The 21,743-nt window shown below is 32.0% G+C and overlaps 2 protein-coding genes across 2 annotated transcripts; both read right to left on the bottom strand.

The window, feature by feature from the left end:
* Window positions 1-10,311: 10,311 nt before the first annotated feature.
* Window positions 10,312-12,092, bottom strand: LOC123697158 (keratin-associated protein 19-2-like). Its single transcript, XM_045643582.1, has 2 exons — window positions 11,890-12,092; window positions 10,312-10,904 (listed from the first exon to the last, which is right to left on the bottom strand). The coding sequence occupies exons 1-2, from the start codon at window positions 11,899-11,901 to the stop codon at window positions 10,419-10,421; spliced, it is 498 nt and encodes a 165-aa protein (XP_045499538.1). The 5' UTR covers window positions 11,902-12,092; the 3' UTR covers window positions 10,312-10,418.
* A 4,667-nt stretch (window positions 12,093-16,759) lies between these two features.
* On the bottom strand, window positions 16,760-17,913 carry LOC123697154 (cuticle protein 16.5). The gene is made up of 2 exons (XM_045643579.1): window positions 17,890-17,913; window positions 16,760-17,649 (listed from the first exon to the last, which is right to left on the bottom strand). The coding sequence occupies exons 1-2, from the start codon at window positions 17,899-17,901 to the stop codon at window positions 16,774-16,776; spliced, it is 888 nt and encodes a 295-aa protein (XP_045499535.1). The 5' UTR covers window positions 17,902-17,913; the 3' UTR covers window positions 16,760-16,773.
* Window positions 17,914-21,743: the final 3,830 nt, after the last annotated feature.

The raw sequence follows: 21,743 nt of genomic DNA, 5'->3' as shown, positions 1-21,743 counted from the left end.
CAATTAGTATTATGCACTTGGGAAACTATGCAAAGTACGGAAAGGCTTTTTAAGACGTAGTTTTTAGAATTTGAAGCACTGGTATATTATTTACTATTAACGTTTTTATTTTTTGTTTTTCGTAAGGTTTATTGAAAATCAAATAAAATAAACTTACGAAAGATTTCATGGTGGATTTTTTGGTTGTTTGTTTGAAGATCGAAAGGATAAAGTGGACTGTGTAGCATCGGTCGGGCCGAGAGCGTTATATACGCGGGTGCGTGCTCTGCGCAATCTTCCAGCGCGAGATTGCGCAAACTCTACTTTTATTATAATTTATTGAAACGATGACCAACCTAATACTGTGGGTTTAAGTTGCAAAAAGTATTAGAATAATTCATACGGTATTAGGAAAATTGCAAAAATTTTAAATAAATTATCGTATTATAGAATATAGAGCAAGGAAATCAATTAGGAGCCAATGCTTTATGATTCTATGTCGAAGATTTAGAATAGCATTATCATTTTATGAATTTTATTTCTGATTCAATTTGTAGTGCTATTTTATATCCGTTTTAAAAAAATATAAACGTTAAATTTGAAAATCTAGATAATTTTACATTTGCATTGGAATCTGAAAAATACGCATTATGTACTGTATGCTTTTACACGCACAATATATTTAATAGATTCATTTTGGAGAATGCATTAATAGTAAACTCTGGCTCAAATTATAGTGCTCGATAGCAAATTATACAATTAGAATAAAATTAGTAAAAGTCGTGTAAGAACGGTGCAGTTTGCATGCAATTATACCAGAAAGGTTTTTATTATAATTAAAACAAAAAACAAAAATTACAAGACAGAAAGTGACACATATGCGAGATTACATCGAATTGTTTATTTATTTACGCTTTATTGGTTTAGTTTAAAAGTGATAGTTATGTGTATAAGTGTAAGTAGGAGCAGCGGTCGCGGTGTCTGCGCTCACGCATGCACGAAGCTATAAGCGTTTGTCAAATATTCGACGAATGTCTACCATCTTCCGTTGATTATGAGTTGAGTATAAAAAGTACATTATATAAACATTTGATTATAGTGATATAACTGTTATTAAAAACAATTAAATCGATGAAAACATTGCTAGTGCGTAGATATGGGTTAGTTTTTATCGCTCCAGCAGAGCGATGTTTTAAGCTGACTTCGAAATCAGAGATTTACAAATCGACACGTATCTTATTATTTTTATTGTAGATAGTTGCAATATGATGAAGTTAAAAAAGAATAACTAAATAAAATACTGTAATACTATTCTACTGCTTTGTGCTGCAGCTTTGCGTTCATATGTTTTCATGCCATTCTTCAAGATTCGGCTGCATAAACGTTTCTTTACCAAAAGTCATTAAAATCAGCTTAAAGTCTCAATAAATATAAAGAATAGTGTTATTTATGTTTTTTATCGAAAAACATTGATCAATTAATTATTTCATTATTTTCATTAATTTGCATAAAGGTAAACCCGTTGAGTATCTACTATCTACTTCAAAAGATATACATCAAATTGTACATGAAATTTATGTAACTTTTGTTAAAAAGACTAAATCTCATATAAATGTTATAGTAACAATTACAGTTATTTTAAATGTAGGCCTATACCAGCAGATGACCGCGAGCCAGTATTATGACGCAGATGTCGATTAAAAACATTAAAATTTAAATTCAAACTGATTTATTGCATGAACACATAAAACAGGTAACCTTGAGAAAGACATCAAAAAGTAGTCCAGACCAGTGATGGTACATTACATACGTGTAGTCGTGTACTAACTGAGGCATATCCGATTTCAGTGGATTAAGATTACGCATCTCATCTACAGCGACTACAGCATCGCTATTGCACTTTCATGATTCCTTATAAAGTGCATACAAACGATGTAGAGAAAAAGCTTATAAGTAAGTACCTAAGTAAGAATTAAGAAAGGGTGGTAGTATAGCGTCGTGAACATTTAAAAATATTTTTTAATTATCTCTATAAGCCCGTTTTGGGAGGTCATGGATGTGCATAAAAAGAATGTCTGTTACACCATGTAAAAAACGTTCTTAATCGTACGTATTATATTTATTATTTATGTTCATACGTAAATTACGAAATTAAATAATCAAGTAATACAATAATAAAGATCAAAGAAGGCTAACTTTAGTTGTACCTTGTAAGTAATAAATATAAAGTCTTCGTTATCTTTGCTATTTATTGCAATAACATACACTAAATATTTCATATTTCGCGCGGTCTTATCGCTGAAGATAAGAATCACTTTCTGAACAAACTGTTACAATTGCAAATAACTCTAAAATTATAATTGGTTATATTTTTGTGATTTATTTTGAATCTACGATATTGTGTAAACGAATATTGTATATTTTTCAATAATTAAAAATTTATTAAAATATTCAAAACAAGTCGGTCACAAATCGTAAGAAGAGTTGCAATGTAATTAATTTAAAATATAATTTGTCAAATGTTCTTAATTGCAAAGAGACGCGAAAATTTGCAAATTATTGTGCAAATATTGAAACCACTTGTAACATAGGTATTTGTAAATTGTATGAAATACTTCAAAGGATCCACGCCGCCTGTTGCAGCTTATATCAATTATTGTAAATGATAAGTTACAAATGCGAGCAACATGCGAGCACCGAATACGTAAGTTGCGTGCAACGGAAGAAAAATACCTAGTTCATAAAATTCGTTTTCTATACATTGGTACCAGCTTTTGACACACCGCTAAAAACGGTATAGATAGACAAAAAGTTCTAAAATTTTATAACAAAAAAGAACGAAGATGATAATGCCAATATAAAATATAAATATAATGTAATTTCTCGATACACAAGGGCAGATAATTATCATTGAAGTCGCAGAGCACTGCGTAAGGGGTGTAATATTTAGCAATGTAACGTAAGGCGAATACCATGAGGTAATTGTGGACATTTGATACCCTCCAGTTGTAGCCACAGTGTAAGTGTACTATGTAGTTATGTGCTAGCGCTACACCCAGCGGAGCGATGCTATGCTATGCTATAAGATAGTACTAGATGCTGAGGCGGCAAAACCTTTAGGCTAATACTACTATGTATTTATTTTTGATGAATTCTTACATAATATATCTATTTGCCTACGTTGTGTTTATTTATGTAGTTTCAAAATTAAAACATGTATGAAATATTTGTATTTTTTAGAAATAAATGGACTAACTGAAAATTTTGTTTATTTTTAGTTTCTCTAGGCGTGCAAAATGAAAAATGGTTATTAATTATTATATGTATATAAATTTCTCAAAAAACGTATAGTAACGCTAAAATTATTTTAATAATATAGCTTATAACTATAGCTCTTCAGTGTAGAGATGCCGAAGTAGAAAGATCTACATTTTATGCGCAATAAAGTATCGTAAATCTCACAACTAGATTTTTGCGAGACCGCATTTACATATTATCTACTATACTCGTAATTTATTATATTAACAAACTAACTTAAAACTTGCATAATATTATATGCTTTTTACATTAACAGAAGGTGATAACGATTAGATTATTTGATATCAATCTAAATACATTCATGAAACTACTGGATCGAATATAACAGTTCACAGGTTATTTTAAAAAATATTTTTTATTCAGTACTCTGTAGGTAACATTACAGTTTTTCCTTCGTCACACATCAATTCAGTACCTAAAAATTGCAAAACGATACGTGGTATTTTACCAGGAGTGAGTACAATAGCAATGAATTGTGGAAACCATGTGGAAACAGCAGCTGGCACGCGCTGCCCCCAAACTCCACATTTGCATGCGCGCCGGGCACATCAACGTGACCATTCAATGCCCAAAATTACCTACAACAACACTCGTTATTGTACAAACCAGTTACTAAGTGGTTTTATTTAGATTAGAGGACCTTTCTCTTGCGCTACACATGTTTGTACCTTTAGCTAATATATAAGAGGTTGAAATACAGTGTCCTGCTAAGTCGAGCGACGAGCATGTTATATTGTATACTTGTAAAGTTATAGCATTAGGTTATAGTGGTAGCGAATCAGAAATTTGCATTAGGAGCGTTTCTTAGTAAGGGTCATGTTGTTACACTATGCTCTAATCAACCACTTTAATATTCTAAATTGTTTTTTTTTAGTTAGTTATTATTATCTATTAATTCAAATTTGTTTATAATCGTTTATTTATTACTAATGTCAAAATAATTTGAGTTTATATTTTAATTTATAAATTATTAAAGACAGTAGGTATATCGTGAAAATATTAATTATTGTCAAGTACATTTTTTATTAGAATTGGTGTTTATGTAATTAGTTAAACACAAGGTTGAGCATGCTTATTGAAATGAAAAACTATACGCGATTATCGATTCTTATTAAAAATTTATGATTATGTATATTCAAATATAAATGGACCGTTAAATGTAGAGCCCTTGAAAAGAGTCGTGGTTACACAACTGTAACTAAATTATATATATATATAAGAATATTTATAAAAATATAAAATCTCGCGCGTGTTTTTAATGAATTATTAATGAGGTATTGGTATTGAAGGTCGTTGACCCGGCTGGTGAATGCGATGCCTTTGTTTCTTGCTTTGTATGAATTTTGCTGAAGATGCGTGCGTGGAGAGCAACGAAAGTGAAATAATGACCATAGCGCGATTTTAGTACGCTCTTTTGTTTATGGTATCTTGGCCTACAGAAGCTTTGATGATTAATGGTAGACGTTTTTAAAAATTAAAAATATTTTAAATTAAATTTATGCAAGATTGTAACACTGATTTATCTATACTAATATTATAAAGCTGAAGTTTGTTTGTTTGTCTGAACGCGCTAATCTCAGGAACTACTTGTCCGATTTGAAAAATTCATTCGGTGTTAGATAGCCCATTTATCGAGGAAGGCTATAGGCTTTATATCATTGCGCTAAGACCAAGCAGTTGAAACCGCGAAGCGCAGCTAGTTTTAAAATAAGTATTAAAAGGTTATTTTTTTACGAGAACATGCTGCCCTAAATTTACAACTTTACTGACATTGAACGATTTACATACATATATTTGATGTTGATGATGTTATTTAAATCATAAGTGATAAATACTGCACATTAACTCGATTTTAACTAGTCTCACTGATCTCAATACAAATTCAAAATATTAAGTAAGTTGTAAGAATTGTGGTTACAAAAATTTACAGATGTTATTAAAACTTTATTTTTTTTAGACCGCTTTCACTAGTCATTTAAAAATATCAAATGACAATTCCCTTAAGGTTCATTTTATATTTACTACTACTTATATACTTTATTGCTCCTAGAATTATTATAATAATACTTAACGTAAGAATACATCTAAACAATTGGCGGTTTTATCGCTATGCAGCGATTTCTTCCAGACAAATAAGAATTACATTAAATAAATTCACAAATGCACATGGCGTAAGCATTTTTTTTTGGCATATTTTTGGCATCAAGCCGTATGAAATTTAGGCATTACCACTAGGTAATCTAATAAACCATACAAGACTAATGATACTAATCACTAGATTAGTATCATTAGTCTTGTGGGGTAGAGACCCTCTATTGCCAAGCCTTAACCTTCCTTCGTAGGTTATAATAATTGTAAAAACACAATTACAAACTTATAGGACGTCCGAGATATCTGTCTAGCAAAAATAAAGGAGACAGTGAAATTCAATTTCTTTGGAGATAAATTAATATGCTGGACATTAAAAGGATGAATAAATCTTAATATAAAAACGAATCTTTTTCTTAAATTAATTTTTTACTTTTTTATTTTTTACCTAGATTTAGATCACTATTTTATATTGAAAGTTACATGAAGCATTTTCAAAAAATCGGGCATTGCTTATCGATAATAAAGGCAAACAAGATAATTATTTCTTCACAGTTTTTTTAGAAAAGCGTAAGCCTCTATAAAGGCTCTCAAAATATGAACAAAAGTGATACACTATGATAGCAGTAGGTACTATAGTTCAATGTCGCAAGATTGCGTTTCGTGTTGTCCATCGATGGTAACTCGCTAATCATGAGATCTCGGCCATAAACACATAAATAAGATAAATCTCAGTCGCGACAGTTACACATGTAAAGCCAAGGTTACATAATTGTGAGAACTTGCACTACATTGTTAATGTATAATATTTAGACATAATGTTTAAATATTATGATATCTATTGTTTGGGTGCAATTTAGTGTAAATATGTACCTAGTTCTTATTTTAGAAAATGGAGACGCGATAAAGTGATTATTATTAAGGAATCGATATAATTTAAGAAAGTGTACATGTTATTTACTTATTATACATACGCATTAGATGAAGTCAATTTGTAAAGTATCTCACTTAAATATTACAATTCAATAATTTAAAAGTGCGAACTCTAACTGCATTAATTTTTATAGTTAAAATAAAATAGTTAAAAATTGTAGATATATAACTCTATTTTTAACCGACTTCAAAAAAAAAGGAGGAGGTTATCAATTCGGCCGGTATATTTTTTTTTTTTTTTTTTTTTTTTTTTATGTATGTACACCGATTACTCCGAGGTTTCTGAACCGATTTACGTGATTCTTTTTTTGTTCGATGCGGGATGGTGTCGAATTGGTCCCATAAAAATTTTATTCGGATAGGCCCAGTAGTTTTTATTTTATGAGCATTTTTGTCTGTAGGTATTTGTAAATTTTGCAAGTGAAAGTTTGAAGTCGGTTGTTTTTAACGCAGTTATCACTTGTTGCATAATATGGAGACCAAATATTTGAGGCATAATCGAGTATACTCCTGACATATGTAGAATACAAAACTTTGATACAACTAATATTTTTGAAAATTTTACAAGTACAAATTTTACAGTAAGTACAATTTTACAATTTCTCGGCAAAATATTGACTTTTCGAAAAAATCCTGTGAAAAAAAAATGTGTGCTAAAAACTACCTTAACATAGGGTTATTCTTTACACAAAAATCATAGTAATTGTCCTTCGGTTGTAAGTTGTAACATCTTCAAAAACAACATCATGTTGATATACTTACATTAACACAATATGAAAATCTAAAAATTACGAATTTTACCATAATTTAATTATTTAAATCATTTGAAACGGCCAATTTTTGATTCAAGAACCATTTATTGCCCTAAAAGTCATTACAAATTAGTATTCACATGGCTACAAAACTTAAAATGAATGTTATAACCTGCCAGCCAAGATAACTTAACTTTATTCTAATGTCAATTTATTGGGCTTTCTTTTTTTGTTATTTAGTTTTTATGTTTAAATCTTAATAAAAGGTTTGGAGAATTAATAAAACAACATAAATATTAATTAACATATTGTTTAATTTTTACAAAAGGTTTTCGAAATGCCGTCCGCCTTTCGCTAAACGTAATCTCGCATCTGCGTAAGTTCTTCGCAGCCTAGCCTATGCAGATAACTTATAAGTTTGAGAATGTGTGTTTGTGTGTGTGTGTGTTTGTCTATGGCACTCGATGCGGTTTTTTGTTAGGCAGCATATTTTCCGGCGCTGGTTCTTAGATATGGTGTATCAAAATCGTTTCATCCATTTATTATATTATGTAGGGTTAAAAGTGGGAATGAAAAAACGAATGTAGTCAAATATATTCAAGTGACATATCAAATGAAAGGGCATGACGTGTAAAGTACAATTAGACATATTTCATCAAAAGCGGTTCACATAGAGGGGTAAAAGTGGAGGAGATTAGTGTCTAAGATTAGTGTGTACAAAATGATAGACATATTGTTACATTCTTGTTCTATTACTGCTATTTTTGTGGCTACACTGCTGTGGATGCGTGTATCTACCAATCATATTCATCGATGCATATTATAGCTTAGCATTGGTGGAAACGGGTTCAACTAAGATATTTTTGAGGATGTGACATAATTAGCATGCTTAGGAAGATGTAGATATAATTACTCCAGGCAAATGCATTTTTTGTGATTTTATGTTATAAGTAGAACGCCGATTAAATTACCTATCCGAATCGGTCCTAAGCGAAATCTATACATATAATAAATCTGTAGAAGGGTCAATTCTGTACATTGAAAATATTGAAAAAATAAATAGCAGATGGTGTTACTGGATCGATACCAAACCCAAATATGTGATTAAAAAAATTTTTGTCTGTCTGTCTGTATGTGAAGACATCACGTGGAAACCAACGGTTCGATTTCGATGAAACTTAGTATAATTATGTTTCGCAGCTTCATTCTTTGCGATTTATATTGACGTGGTGTAGTAGCGTTCCTAGCCTGAGCCTTGCACGGGTTTTTTAAAGGTATAAGTATTATGATCAATAATTACAGAAAAAGTGGTAAATCTATAATTAGATACTTTAGCTACTTTTACTGCATCTTAATTATAAAATTGGGCAATTCAAATACTGCAGAGTTCCTCAAATAAAACGAGGATATTCGCGTGTAAGTGAACACAAACTACAAAGTAGAATTAATGTACATCAAGTGTTGATCGACGAATTTTCGCCTGTAGTTAATGAATTATAGACACGAACAGTGGCAGTGTTGCGGCCGATGTAATAGATTTCAACGCGCGCGCGTTATGAGTAGATGCACATTTATCAATTTATTCTAATATAATATCGTCGTGTCACGTTCATGCCTTGTTAATGATTCATTGTTTATATTTATTTCCGCAAGGAAATTGTATTTGTTTCCACAGCTAACTAGCAATATTACGTTAATTAGGTATTTTAGCGCGTGTTGTAAACTAAGTAACTAATGAGTAAAATTAAATTTAAATTTAAAGGTAAATAGCAGTGGCGTGCCTAGGGTGTAAGGACTGGGCAAGCCCAAATTTTTCGAAGTGTTTGCTGGGTACCCTTTTCTTGAATTAGGTATACACTGTGTTACTAAGTAGGTACCTATTCGTTATAAAACTTATAAAAAATGTGAACATACCTACCGAATCAAATCTTCTAAATCTTCACGCGCGCCCGCAAACAGTTGAGTCAAACGTTTACCATTACAATCATATTAAAATCTATATCTATAAATTATATAAAACTGTATGACATTATAATATAAAATTGTACAGATCATTTAGGTATATTCTAATTCAAAACGCCGATCTTTCTGAAGGAAATATTTTATAACATCAGAATAGAAGTAGGTACCTACTTAGGTGATTGTTTTAATTCAATTAACAGCTCTTTCTCAATGACAGTCATTGTTAATTCAGAAAGGCGTTCTTGGCCTTGTGTATTTCTTAAATACGTACCTACCTACCTACCTATGAATTCGATTTAGATTTAACGCTGAGAAAGCACGCTCCGTGGAAGAACAACTAGCAAGAATCGTAAATACCAAAATATATGCAAGTTTCATCAGAAGGCTTCTTCTAACCAATTCTCATTCATGAAATCGATTAATTCGTAAACATTACAATTAAAATTTGGTTTATGTTACTTACTGCACAAATCGGGAGTTGGTTTTGATGAAGAAATTAATCGTTGTTTTACAGTAAAGTTTAATGATTTTACCTTCCCCGCTGAGCACAAAGCAAACCATCACAATTTACAATACAATCTGTGTCGCGACACTTATTTTATCACAAAATTCGAAAAACTTAACCTAAATTACACCGGTATAATCACGCGCTAAACCATACTAACAATAATATTCACGACGTTCGTTCGCGCGACGCGCAATCGTAACTATCTTCACACTGTTAAAGCCCGGCTTTGTTGGCCATATAAATTCCTATAGAATTCTATAGATAGGTATGTAGCTACTTCAACGAAATTTCATACGTTAGAAGAGATAAGCGCAAAGCCCGGTAAAAGCCCACGAGTGCAAGCGAGAGAACTATATGTCACTCAAGAAGGACACCGCACTGTTTATACAAAGTACGACTTTATTTAGATAGCAAGAAGGATGAAATTAAAAAGTTTGACTCGAATTCGACATTGTTTGTTGGTGAGTTTTCATTGAATTTCCGAGCAAATTTTGAATTGCTCGTTGCGCGCGAATATTCAAAAGTGAATTTGGGTATTTTCCTGTCTCGTAGCGAATTCCTTAGGCAAGCCGGGCTTTTCGGCTTGTATGAACGTACCGCCACTGGTAAATAGTATAGAATCTGTCATGTTTTCAAGTTAATTTTATGATGATCAAAGAGTGAAGTGTGTAAGTAGTTCTGATTTTAGTTTGACTTTGTAATAGATAAACTTATTTATTTACTAAAATACATTTTAGTTAAGAGTTAAAAATGGATAATAAAACGAAGAAATCCTTATAAAAATATATATTTAAATAAAGAACATATAATGTCAACAATAATTATGAGATAACAAAATAGAACTAAAAAAAATCACATTGAGCACTTGACTAGACTGTTCACCACCAGCCGCTGGCGTAGCCGGATCCGTGACCGTAGCCGGAGGAACCGTAGCCGTAGCCGGAGCTGTAGCCGCTGTAGCCTGATCCGTAGCCACCAACAGAGTAGCTGGGAGCTGCGACGACCTTGTTCACAGACACTACTTGGGGGACGGAGACCACTTTGGGCACACTAACGACCTGGGGGACGTTTACGACGCGCTGGGTGTTCACGACCTTGTTGACGGTGACGAGGCGGGCAGCGGGGGCGACGTAGCCGGCGGAGTAGCCGCGGATGCCGCTGTAGCCGCCATAGCCGCCCAGGCTGCTGTAGCCACCGTAGCCGCCCAGGCTGCTGTAGCCACCGTAGCCGCTGTGGCCGCCCAGGCTGCTGTAGCCACCGTAGCCGCCGTAGCTGCCCAAGCTGCTGTAGCCGCCGTGCACGAAGCTGCGCTTGTCACGGACCTCGCCGGCAGCCACGCAGGCGACGAGAGCGCACAGAGCAATCTGTAAAGAGTACATATTTGATAAACTTTCATTCGACTAAAGCCATTGTATGTGAGGCAAAATTTAGATGTAAGTCATTGCTAGTTTTTTTTCGATAGGAGATTAAATTTTACAAATATATCTTCTGCAGAAATAAGCTGCTTTAAAGACTACGTAACTATATAAAAACTATGGTACATGGTTAATAAAAATTATGAAAAAATTACCGAATACACGATTTAAAAATAAATTTTTATAGTAGGTACCTACTTGTTATAATTTAATACTTTGGATAAATTCAGAAGACATTTATAAATATTAACCAAGGATATTCAATTAAAACTTAATTTTATGTACACAGAAGCTAGCTCGATTTAACAAGATCAACAAATCAAGATGTCGTAATAAAGTACGTATTACATGTTTATGTTATATATTATATTAATATCAATTAAATATTAAAATTATGCAAATAGTCGGAAATGAAGCAACATTATGGGAATATGTTTTGATATTGAATTTTATGCGAAAAAGTAACATTTTGGCGCGACCGTGACCCACTGATCGCGAAACTTTGCAATATGAAAGTTAAGTCACTTTTATATGAATATATTTAATTCGATCAAATCTTACAATTATGACAAAAAAAATTAAAAAGGTTTGTTTGTAACATTTGAATTGACATTAATATTATCTTGAGTACATTGTTATGGTGGTCATAAAACAATAAATGATGATTAATTTATCAGTTTATTTATGAATGCTGTTTATATGCAATTATTAGTAAAAATCACTTTGTAAAACACTAGAGAGCTTTTGAAACGATATGAGACATGTTAATGAAGCTTTTAGCTCATGCTATTATATCCAATAATATTAAGATTTACCATAAAACAAAGGGTCAGTAGTAAACTGCATTATCGTTAAACAATGATGTTTCGACATCGATCAATAAAAATGCTCTACTTATAAATATTATAAAGCTTTATGAAAGTGCTCTACTTACGAAAGCTTTCATGTTGGAGTAGTTGGTTGGTGGTTGTTTGGTGGTTGAGAGGTGGTGTGTGAGGAGGCTCGTCCCCACAGGCTATATATACCAAAATGTAGAGCGGTGACGCAAGCGTCCTCGTGAATCGCTCCTTGTTAATTATATTAAAATTCAAGCTTATTGCATCCTTGCTATTATTACTGTTTGTTTGAATTTTTAATATGTTGTTATTTGTATGAGGTTAAAGTCGATCGATGAAGTATTTGGATCTTCCTAGTTTAAAAGGTTTGTTTATCTGTGTATTAGCTTTAGAATCGAATCTTCCTTCTTCCATTCTATTTTTGCATCACCAATTAATACCACCATTGTAATACGTGTGTAATATATATGTACCAAAATTTATATAACCAAAAATTATTCTAACAAAATTGATTTTTGTTTATAGCTTTTCATCATATTTATGATAAGCTTATTATCCTTAAGGTTTTTAATATCATGAATTTATAAGTGTATTTGTGTAGTGTTTTGTGTATGTTGTTGTACATCATATTTTTAATTGAGTAAGTTTAGAAATTAAGTAGTTAATTCTAAGATAAGTGCCTGAGATACTTTATTTGAAAAAAAGAAAGAGGGATGAATGTTTTAATGAAGAACTAATTTGTCGCTAATTTACAATTAATGGAATAATTTCTTAAAAATTCTCATAAAATAATATTTTCTCACACAAAATAAAATAAATGCTCTACTTATATTGCATTAACAATATCATCGTAATAATTTCTTCACAAAAGGTCACATTCTTAGTTAAGTGCAACAGTGTGGGTAATAGGTACACTGTGTAAGTAATTAATTTTATCTTTATTTTAATCGTTTGCAAATAATATATTATAATGTTCAAAATTACTTTTATCTATCTAGCCACAAATTAAATTGCAGAAAAATATTTTTAAATATAATTTGATATATTTCACCTTTACTATATATTTTTATGCAAATTATATTTTGTACATTAGTATTTGTCTATTTATGAATTTAACTACTTACAATATAGATTCAAACATCTATCTTTACACTGGGAAATAAATTAAAATAAGTTATTTTGACATAGATAATATTTTGTTACGTTACGTAATAGAGAAGAAAGCTCCACTTGTAGTATAGAGCAATATATTCGCAGGAATAACTAATACGAAAGCGGATCAAATTTAAAGCTCCAATATTCTGTTAGAAATGCATTCCTTTATAGATATTAAGATTTAACCGAAGCGGTGGTAAATGTTAAACATATGCAATGACGTTTCAAAAGTGCTTCTAGAAGAAGTCTAAAATATTTGAGTTTGACCCATAGAGATCTCCTTTAGTTTCTGTGATCTGTGGTTTGACCTATCTGTCCTTTAAAAACGCGTAGGTGTCAAATAATAAGTATTATTCACAGATATTTTTAATATTCAGAAAATGTCGAAGTAAAGCCTTACCTAAATGTATACTGTAAAACTCTTTGTAGGATGAAATCATTAATTTATAAAAAATAAAAATAAAATATTATGAGTATCTAACTAATACTATTTTACAGATAGAGCTTTTTTCCGTAAAAGTTGATAATTATATTAAACCGTAAAAATACCAAAATATATAGGTACCATAATAACGTATTACAATCGGTTTAGTAGTAAGACGAATACATAAATTACGAATTCTAGCGAGTTTTGCATATTCTGATAGCTGTGATAGACCAAAACAATATTTTAAATTCTAATAATATTGCAAACACAGTCGTGTCACATTAATTCAGCTTCGGCGATGAGTCAAAAAAGTATTCGTAATCTCTATCATATGCAGGTTATAAAATAGAAGCAATTTGTTTTATCTATCTGTTTGTTTGAACGCGCTAATCTCAGGAACTAATGGTCCGATTAGAAAAATTATTTCTGTGTTAGATAGCCTATTTATCGAGGAAGGCTATCGGCTATATAATATCATCGCGCTAAGACCAACAGGAGCGGAGCAATGCGGGTGAAACCGCGGAGCACAGCTAGTTAAAGATACTATCATTATAAATTCATAAAGAATAGAAAAATAAATAACGATAATATTATCATTGATCTCTTTTTGTATCTGTCGCAATCAATACAAGTACTTATGTGGGGTCTCGTTTGATGTGAAGCAATTTACAGCGTAATTGGCAAACATTTTTGTTGTGAATTGTGCGCAACACTGAAAACCAGTTATATTTTATATATTTCGCAAATCTATATCTACATGTTTGTATTTATCTATAAATTTAATCAAACTGTCTGTCCGTGGTTTTAAAATTATAACTTTGTTTTTATTAAATATTGTGATTTAAATATAAGTGTGTAATAGAGCAGTTAATAGGATAACGGATATTTGGAATTTGTTAAAAAATTAGTAACATTACTAATTACAATTAGTTTATTTAAAGTAAATTAAATTTAAAAAATCTGAGTCACGTTTTAAAATTATCTGGCGCAAACACCTAAAGTTGCTTTTTCTTTAAAATTCGCCAGTATTAAATTACGTATGTAGGTACATTATAATATTATCTGAGTTTGTATCTTATTTTTTATTATATATCTTAAATATTATTATTATTATACAAAAAATATAATTCATACTCAAACATTACTTAAATACTTTGTAGATAACAATGTTATACAAGACTCTTGTGTCATATTTTTTAGACCGTGATTTATATGTAGAGTTTTAGTGTTCTCATAATTTAAGCTAAACTATTATTTTGTTGAATTTAATTTTATGTTTCTTATTTTCTTCAAGAATAACCAATACTGGTTGTGTTATAGGAAGTATAGCCGTATTCAGAAAAAAATGAAAGTTAAATGTAATTTTAATTTTGTTAAAAAAATATTAAATTTCAACATATTATTACTTAATTCAAAAAATGCATTTCATTGACAATTTATGCGTTTGCCACTAAATCATGCTACAATATTCAGTTTTTTAATTTGCATATTCACTGGTCGTGTCTCATTCAAAATAGAAGGAGGTTAATAAAATGTCAAAATATATGCATTGACTACTAATAGAAACAACAAATTTTTCTTCGATAAGACGGATAATTAATTAATAAACTAATTACTGACTAGTCCAGTAAGTCCAACTAACATAATATTATTTAGTTCATAAAGCAGATAATTTTCATACAAATTTAATAGGTACACATCGCGTAGGCGTGAAAGCAGTTGCCACCGAAATGAATTTTTTGCGCCTTTTATAAAAGTAATGCATAATAATTTATTATCAACGTCATTTTGGTCCACTACGGAGTACAGATTCCTATGGTATAGAATTTAACGTAACATTACATATTTTTAATAAAAATTCGTAATAGGTACATGGATTGTCTTTCTATCTTTGCTACTTGTCGTCTTCGATAGGTAGGTACTAGGTAGGTCATCGACAACTTTTAGTTCTTCTTCCTTGTTTACGGACAATAGATGCACTTCGCCAATATTTTTAGTTAAAATACAAGAACAGTTTGTCACTTTGCTTTTCCGTTTATGAATGATGTAACTTAATTTTTCTTATAGGACCTTTATTCAATTAGGTACTGCTGTTATGTAATAAAATTAATTCACAGATACACCCAATATTTTAAATATAATAAATGACCATAATTACAGGGCGTTTTATAATTAACGACATCACATAAAAATATGTTGATCCATTTATAAAGAATTACAACAATTTCCTTAAATTTTTTAATAACATATCTGAGCAAAGTTTACGGGAATCGTTTGGAAGGTCACAAGGCCATCAAAAGTGGCGTCCACACGCGATTCGCGAACGTGTCGCGGGTTAACGTTATTATTTCAAAACTGTAGTTATTTGCTATTGGGTGTGAATTTTCCTCAATTTAAGTTTAATTTAATGAGTTTCATAAATTGTTAACAAGATCTCATAATGTTTGGTATATGACGTATCATTATGTTTGTTAATTGATTAATTTTTATATACGCTTGCTTGTATTTTGTCACTGAAACAAATTACAATTGTAAAATTATTCGTATAAAGAGTTTGGCCGAATAATTAAAAGCATAGTTTTGTGAGTGGGAAATATTGGAAGCTGCTGCAGTAAGAGTTTTTTCTTCAGACTGATTTTAAAACCGCGACTTTTAACAGAATGGCCAGAACGAAAAAAAATCAGGATGGTTTTCTATATCTTGATATTTTAAAATACAGTTTCTGCTTCAAAGTAGATATTAATAATTAAAACAACACCACATAATGTAATGCGGCCTTAGCCGAACTCGATTAATTTAAAGAAATGTTAAATATCAGTACCAATTAATGTTTCGATGTGTTAATCTATTAATTACATTAAAATGTTGCCGTATTGATGTCAAGCAGATGTTGGTTTCTGACTTTAAATTTATTTTGATCGATTTATTATAAAAAGTATCATTAAAATATTATTTTTTAATTTGAATGTTTGTAGTCCTCGTTGTGAACGCAGCCTGCAGTTGATGAATGGCGATGGGCAAACTGGTTTGTCCGCGAGTTAATCTATTCATGGCCATTGATTTGGATATTGACATTGGTTAATATTGGGTTAATATTTACAAATATTTCACATTACTTCTTTATAGATACTAAATTACGTAATTGTACACCTTTTTATGTGTTTCTAAAACCGATGCTCTATTCATCTATGATATATATATAGTATAATAGGTCATTGCTATTCATTAGATGTGAATTATGTTATAAAGTAGGTACATACAAATTATGTATAAAGGGGATATGAGGATGTCAATGAAAAATAAGTAATTAAAAAAAATAAACAGTTTTATTCATATAAACATAACAGAAGTAAAACTAAAAATCACAAGAAAATTTGACTAGAACATTCACAGGTTGTGTCTACCATTTGCTGTAGCTGGGAGCGTAGGTGTTGCCGTAGCTGGCGCCGTAGTGCGCGGCTCTGCAGCCGGAGCAGCCGCCCGAGACCGGCACCACCTTGTTCACTTGCACCACTTGAGGGACTGACACCACTTTAGGTACATTCACGACCTGGGGCACGCTGACGACCTTCTTCACGTTGACGACTTTGTTGACGGTGACGACGCGGGAAGCCGGGGCGGAGTAGCTGGCTACTGGAGCGGCGTAACTGACTGCGGGGGCGGCGTAGCTGACTGAGGGGGCGCCGTAGCTGATTGATGGAGCGTATCCTACTGACGGTGCGTAGCTTACTGATGGAGCGTAGCTAGCAGATGAGGCATAGCCGACTGATGGAGCAGCATAACTGGACAGAGGTGCGGAGTAACTGACTGACGGGGAAGCGTAGCTCAGAGGGGTGGCGTAACCGAAGGAGGAGGAGGAGTAGCCCAATGAAGGTGCGGCATAGCCGATAGATGGAGCATAGCCCAAAGAAGATGATGCGTATCTAGCAGGGGCAGAGTAGCCGAAAGAGGGAGCGGCGTAGCTCAATGATGGGGAGTAGCTCACGGACGGGGCGGCATAGCTTACTGCGGGGGAAGCGTAGCCTACTGAGTGTGAGGAATATCCGACCGAAGGGGCAATGTAGCTGGATACTGGAGCAATGTGGCTGACAGCTGGGGCGAAGCTTACAGAGGAAGCCAAGCCAACTGGGGCCGAGTAGCTGGAGGGGGGAGCGGGGTAGCTGTAGCCGCTGGAACTACTGTAGAGCCCGTTGGCGGAGTGCAGGCCGCTGAGGTAGCCGCGCTTCTGCCGCACGTTGCCAGACAACGCGCTTGCGACCAGAGCCAATACAATCACCTAGAACAATTTATAGATATTGTTATTCAAATTCATTTATTAATTATACCACTGCTTTTATACTTAAATGTTGTTTCAGTTCTATTGCAATATGCAAGGAGGTATATGATACCTATTCGCTATATGCTACGAACTTTTGCACTTGGATTCACAAACAAATTCACATTTAACAATGCACAACTTTTACAAATTGATAAGAAGATATTGTATGAAACTAAGCTATTTTAGTTGAATACTTACAAAGGTTTTCATGGTGCTTAGTGAGACGATGACAGTCAGTTAATGATATGTCACCGAAACGGTTACCCATATATAGTCAAGCGTTGTGACATCGCGTCCTTACTGGGCATCGTCTTTAATTTATTTTTCATTTCAAAATAGACCTCTAATATGATTTAATTAATCGTTACCATGATTTTTTGATGGTTTTGCCGAAAAAAATTCAAAATATTATAATTCTTAGCGGCTAGGTTCTTTGATTCAAAATTCTTTGCAAGCGATAAATATTTGCATATTCAGTTCGTTTTGAAAGAGTCCAATTAAATAGCAGTAAAAAGCCTATGATCTTATTTCTAGTGATCTAAAATATGTCTAAGTTCTTTTTTTTATTAAAGTAGGTACTGAATAAATAGTTTTAAAGTGCTAATATTCCTTTAATCATCAATAAGTAAATAATAATAAATGTTCATGCAGGTGGATGTTAATGAGCTTTACAAAATACAAACTACCCTTTACAAAATACCGTAGTTAACAATTATAATCCATCTCATTTCTCTTAATCGTATTAGTTAATTCTTCTATAACAACCGATAAGTGTTATATTTTTTTTTTAGTAGCATTTTTAACTATATTTATTTACGATTGCATAAAGCATTAGGTAACACTTCATACTAGACATAAAAACAAAATAAAAGCTTTCTTTTCTTCCTAAATTCTCCCATTTGAACAATCAGTTTAGATAGTTCAGATAGTTACACATTTCTTAAAATGCAATAGATACTTGCAATATTTACTAAAGTTTATGTTATTTGACGAGTATTGGTCAAAACTCAAATAGGAGATAATGTGTCGGTAAATGTGCTCGCGCAAGGTCAGCTTTGTTGACAAGCAAAGCCGGCATCCGCTGCGGCCGCGTTCGGTTTTTCATAGGCGTTCGGTTTTTCATACGGCTTTGTCCTCATTAACTAAACCTCAACAATTTATATACTTGCTCTACAACTACGCAATCCATTGTGGAAAACAGAATCAATTTTGGTGCAGAAGATGTTAGGTTTATCGCGGCCAGACAGGCAGATTTTGTGATGTCTCGCAGATATTATAGTTATCTCCCTATTTTATTTATTACTAGGTTTCCGCCCGCGGCTTCGCCCGCGCAGTGAAAGAAAAACCCGCATAGTTCCCGTTCCCGTGGGATTTCCGGGATTGCGTCATTTTCCCGGGATAAAAAGTAGCCTATGTCCTTTCTCGGGTATCAAAATATCTCCATACCAAATTTCATGAAAATTGGTTCAGTAGTTTAGGCGTGATTGAGCAACAGACAGACAGACAGAGTTACTTTCGCATTTATAATATTAGTATGGATTTCTTAATTTGATTGTAATATCACCCTTCAAAGCTCACTTCCACCAATTTTAACAAAGCTTAGTATAAAGCTTTATTCCAATTCTAACTCTAATCAACATTCCAATTACTTTAGAATATATGCAATATAGGGTACAGTTTACATTCACTAAAACATGAAAAGTATTAATTATGTATTTACAAAAAAAGTGTTAAAATAACATTAAAATTATATTTTATGATAATTATTTTAATTTTGTTGAAAAAATATGCAATAACGCTGTATAAAATTGTTTTTAACCTTTTTAATAATTTGCGTAACATTTCTAAAATAATGTCATAAAGTGAAATTGTATGATTTTATTGTTAGTTATAAAAAACAGTAGGTGCATAGCATTATTTTGTTTATACGCATCGAACAGAGTCAAATGCACGTCGTGATATTGAATTTTAACTAAAATAATAATGCATAATTTATGAAAAGTTATATGTTTTCTATATTACAAATTATAATCCAACGATTAACCTTCGTTTAGCCTTGAACGATGCCTTCATTTCCAAATTGTAAACATCTGCGATTAAAAGCGATCGGGTAAGAGATATCTGCTGCATTCAATATAAGAATAATATACTTTATTTATTTATTGGGTATATTTTTAGATTTGAGCTTAGATTCATTGATATTCGAATTAGTTGTCGGACGGATTTGGTAAATGTGTAAAAATATACTCAAAAACGAAGATAGGTAAAGTTAGAAAGAAATAAAAAGGAGTTTTAATATACTATAAGTATTTAAAAATAATTAATTATTTATATTAGAAATATTTTTGACTTTTGTGTAAAGCCTCTAAATTAACAAACGTCAACTTCAATATCTCCGCAAAAAAGGACAAAACATTTTAACCCTATGATTTATAGTCCACTAGATTTCCACCCGCGGCTACGCCCGCGTTTGCAAAGGAAAACCCACATAGTTCCCGTTCCCGTGGGATTTCCGGGATAAAAACTATCCTATGTGTTAATCCAAGTTACCCTCTATATGTGTGCTAAATTTCATTGTAATCGGTTCAGTAGTTTTTACGTGAAAGAGTAACAAACATCCATACATCCATACATCCTTACAAACTTTCGCCTTTATAATATAATAATAGATATTAGATATTAGATGATTTAATGCACTATAAAGTATGAATAATATTTTAAACACCTAGCTATAGTCAATGAATCAGTCTGTGATCATAGTGCATCTTACGAAACATTCGCAAATAAATGTTAAGGCTAGTTCACATAAAGCGGTTATCGTGGTCGAGTTTTAACGAATGTCTTATAACTATAATTACATAACAAAATCGATCAAAACGTGTCGAGCCACGCATAATTTAAACATTTAGTTCTTTATGGCTTGTGTTAGGCTGTACCTATAGAACAGAAAATTGGCATTTTTTTTCGCATTCTTGTTTCTTTTCTTTATGTATAAAATGTATAAAAATAGATACAGCTCTACATTATCAAATCTGGATACGACACGATAATACGTTGAAAAGTCTATCAAGTAAGCTGTTTTATTTGCTTTATAAGTACATTCCGAATTAAAATTTAAAGGTTTACTTGTGTTAACTTTACTAAAGTTATAGCCTGACGGCGGTGTATTTTTTCTGTGATACGTTTTTAAGGAATGAAGCTATGAAAAGTATTAAAGGGTGCTTTTAATTAAAGTATTCATGTTCTCTGCTCGTTTTTGTCTTGTAAATGTGAATTTATGAACATCGTATTAAGTATAGACTAAAAAAATTGTATTCAAATTCAAATTCAAATTCAAATTCAAATTCAAATTCAAATTCAAATTTCATTTATTTACAAGAATGTAGTTACAAAAAAGGTGTTGTTACAATATTAAGGCGCTAATACATTCTACCCACTATTTGGGTGTGCAAATATTTAAATGGAAATAAGTTAATTAAATTACACTACACCAACACTACACAAATTCTTCGCGTCACTATTGTTAAACGTCACTAATTCCTTCACAGATTCCGCAATGTAATAAGTTCTTGAATATCATAAAATTGTTTCTCCATTAACCATTTCGTCAGTTTCTTCTTAAATATATTTACTGGGAGATCCATAAAGTTATCCGGTATTTTATTATATATTGTAATAGTCATAAATATCACACTATTTTTTGCTTGATTTATTCTACATGTTGGAAAGTGCAGTTTATTTTGATACCTCGTTAACATATGCGAATTTACTTCTCCTTTCTTTTTAAAATATTCTGGGTGGTATTTAACAAATAAACATACTTCTCTCATATATATATATGCAGGTTAGTGTAAGGATACGTAATTTACCGAACATTGGTTTGCAACTGTCCCTTTGATGTAATCCGCACAGGGCCCGGATACATTTCTTTTGTGCCACAAACACTTTACGCACCTCGCAAGACTGTCCCCAAAGAATTATTCCGTAAGAGAGTATCGACGATATAATATATGCATGGTAGGCATTTATTGCAGCATTCATAGATACAGTAT

The sequence above is a fragment of the Colias croceus genome, chromosome 14 (assembly GCF_905220415.1).
Source record: "Colias croceus chromosome 14, ilColCroc2.1".
In the NCBI taxonomy this organism is placed as follows: Eukaryota; Metazoa; Arthropoda; class Insecta; order Lepidoptera; family Pieridae; genus Colias; species Colias croceus.
The sequence above is the reverse complement of the archived record's forward strand: the minus strand, read 5'-3'. Positions and strand labels throughout refer to the sequence as shown.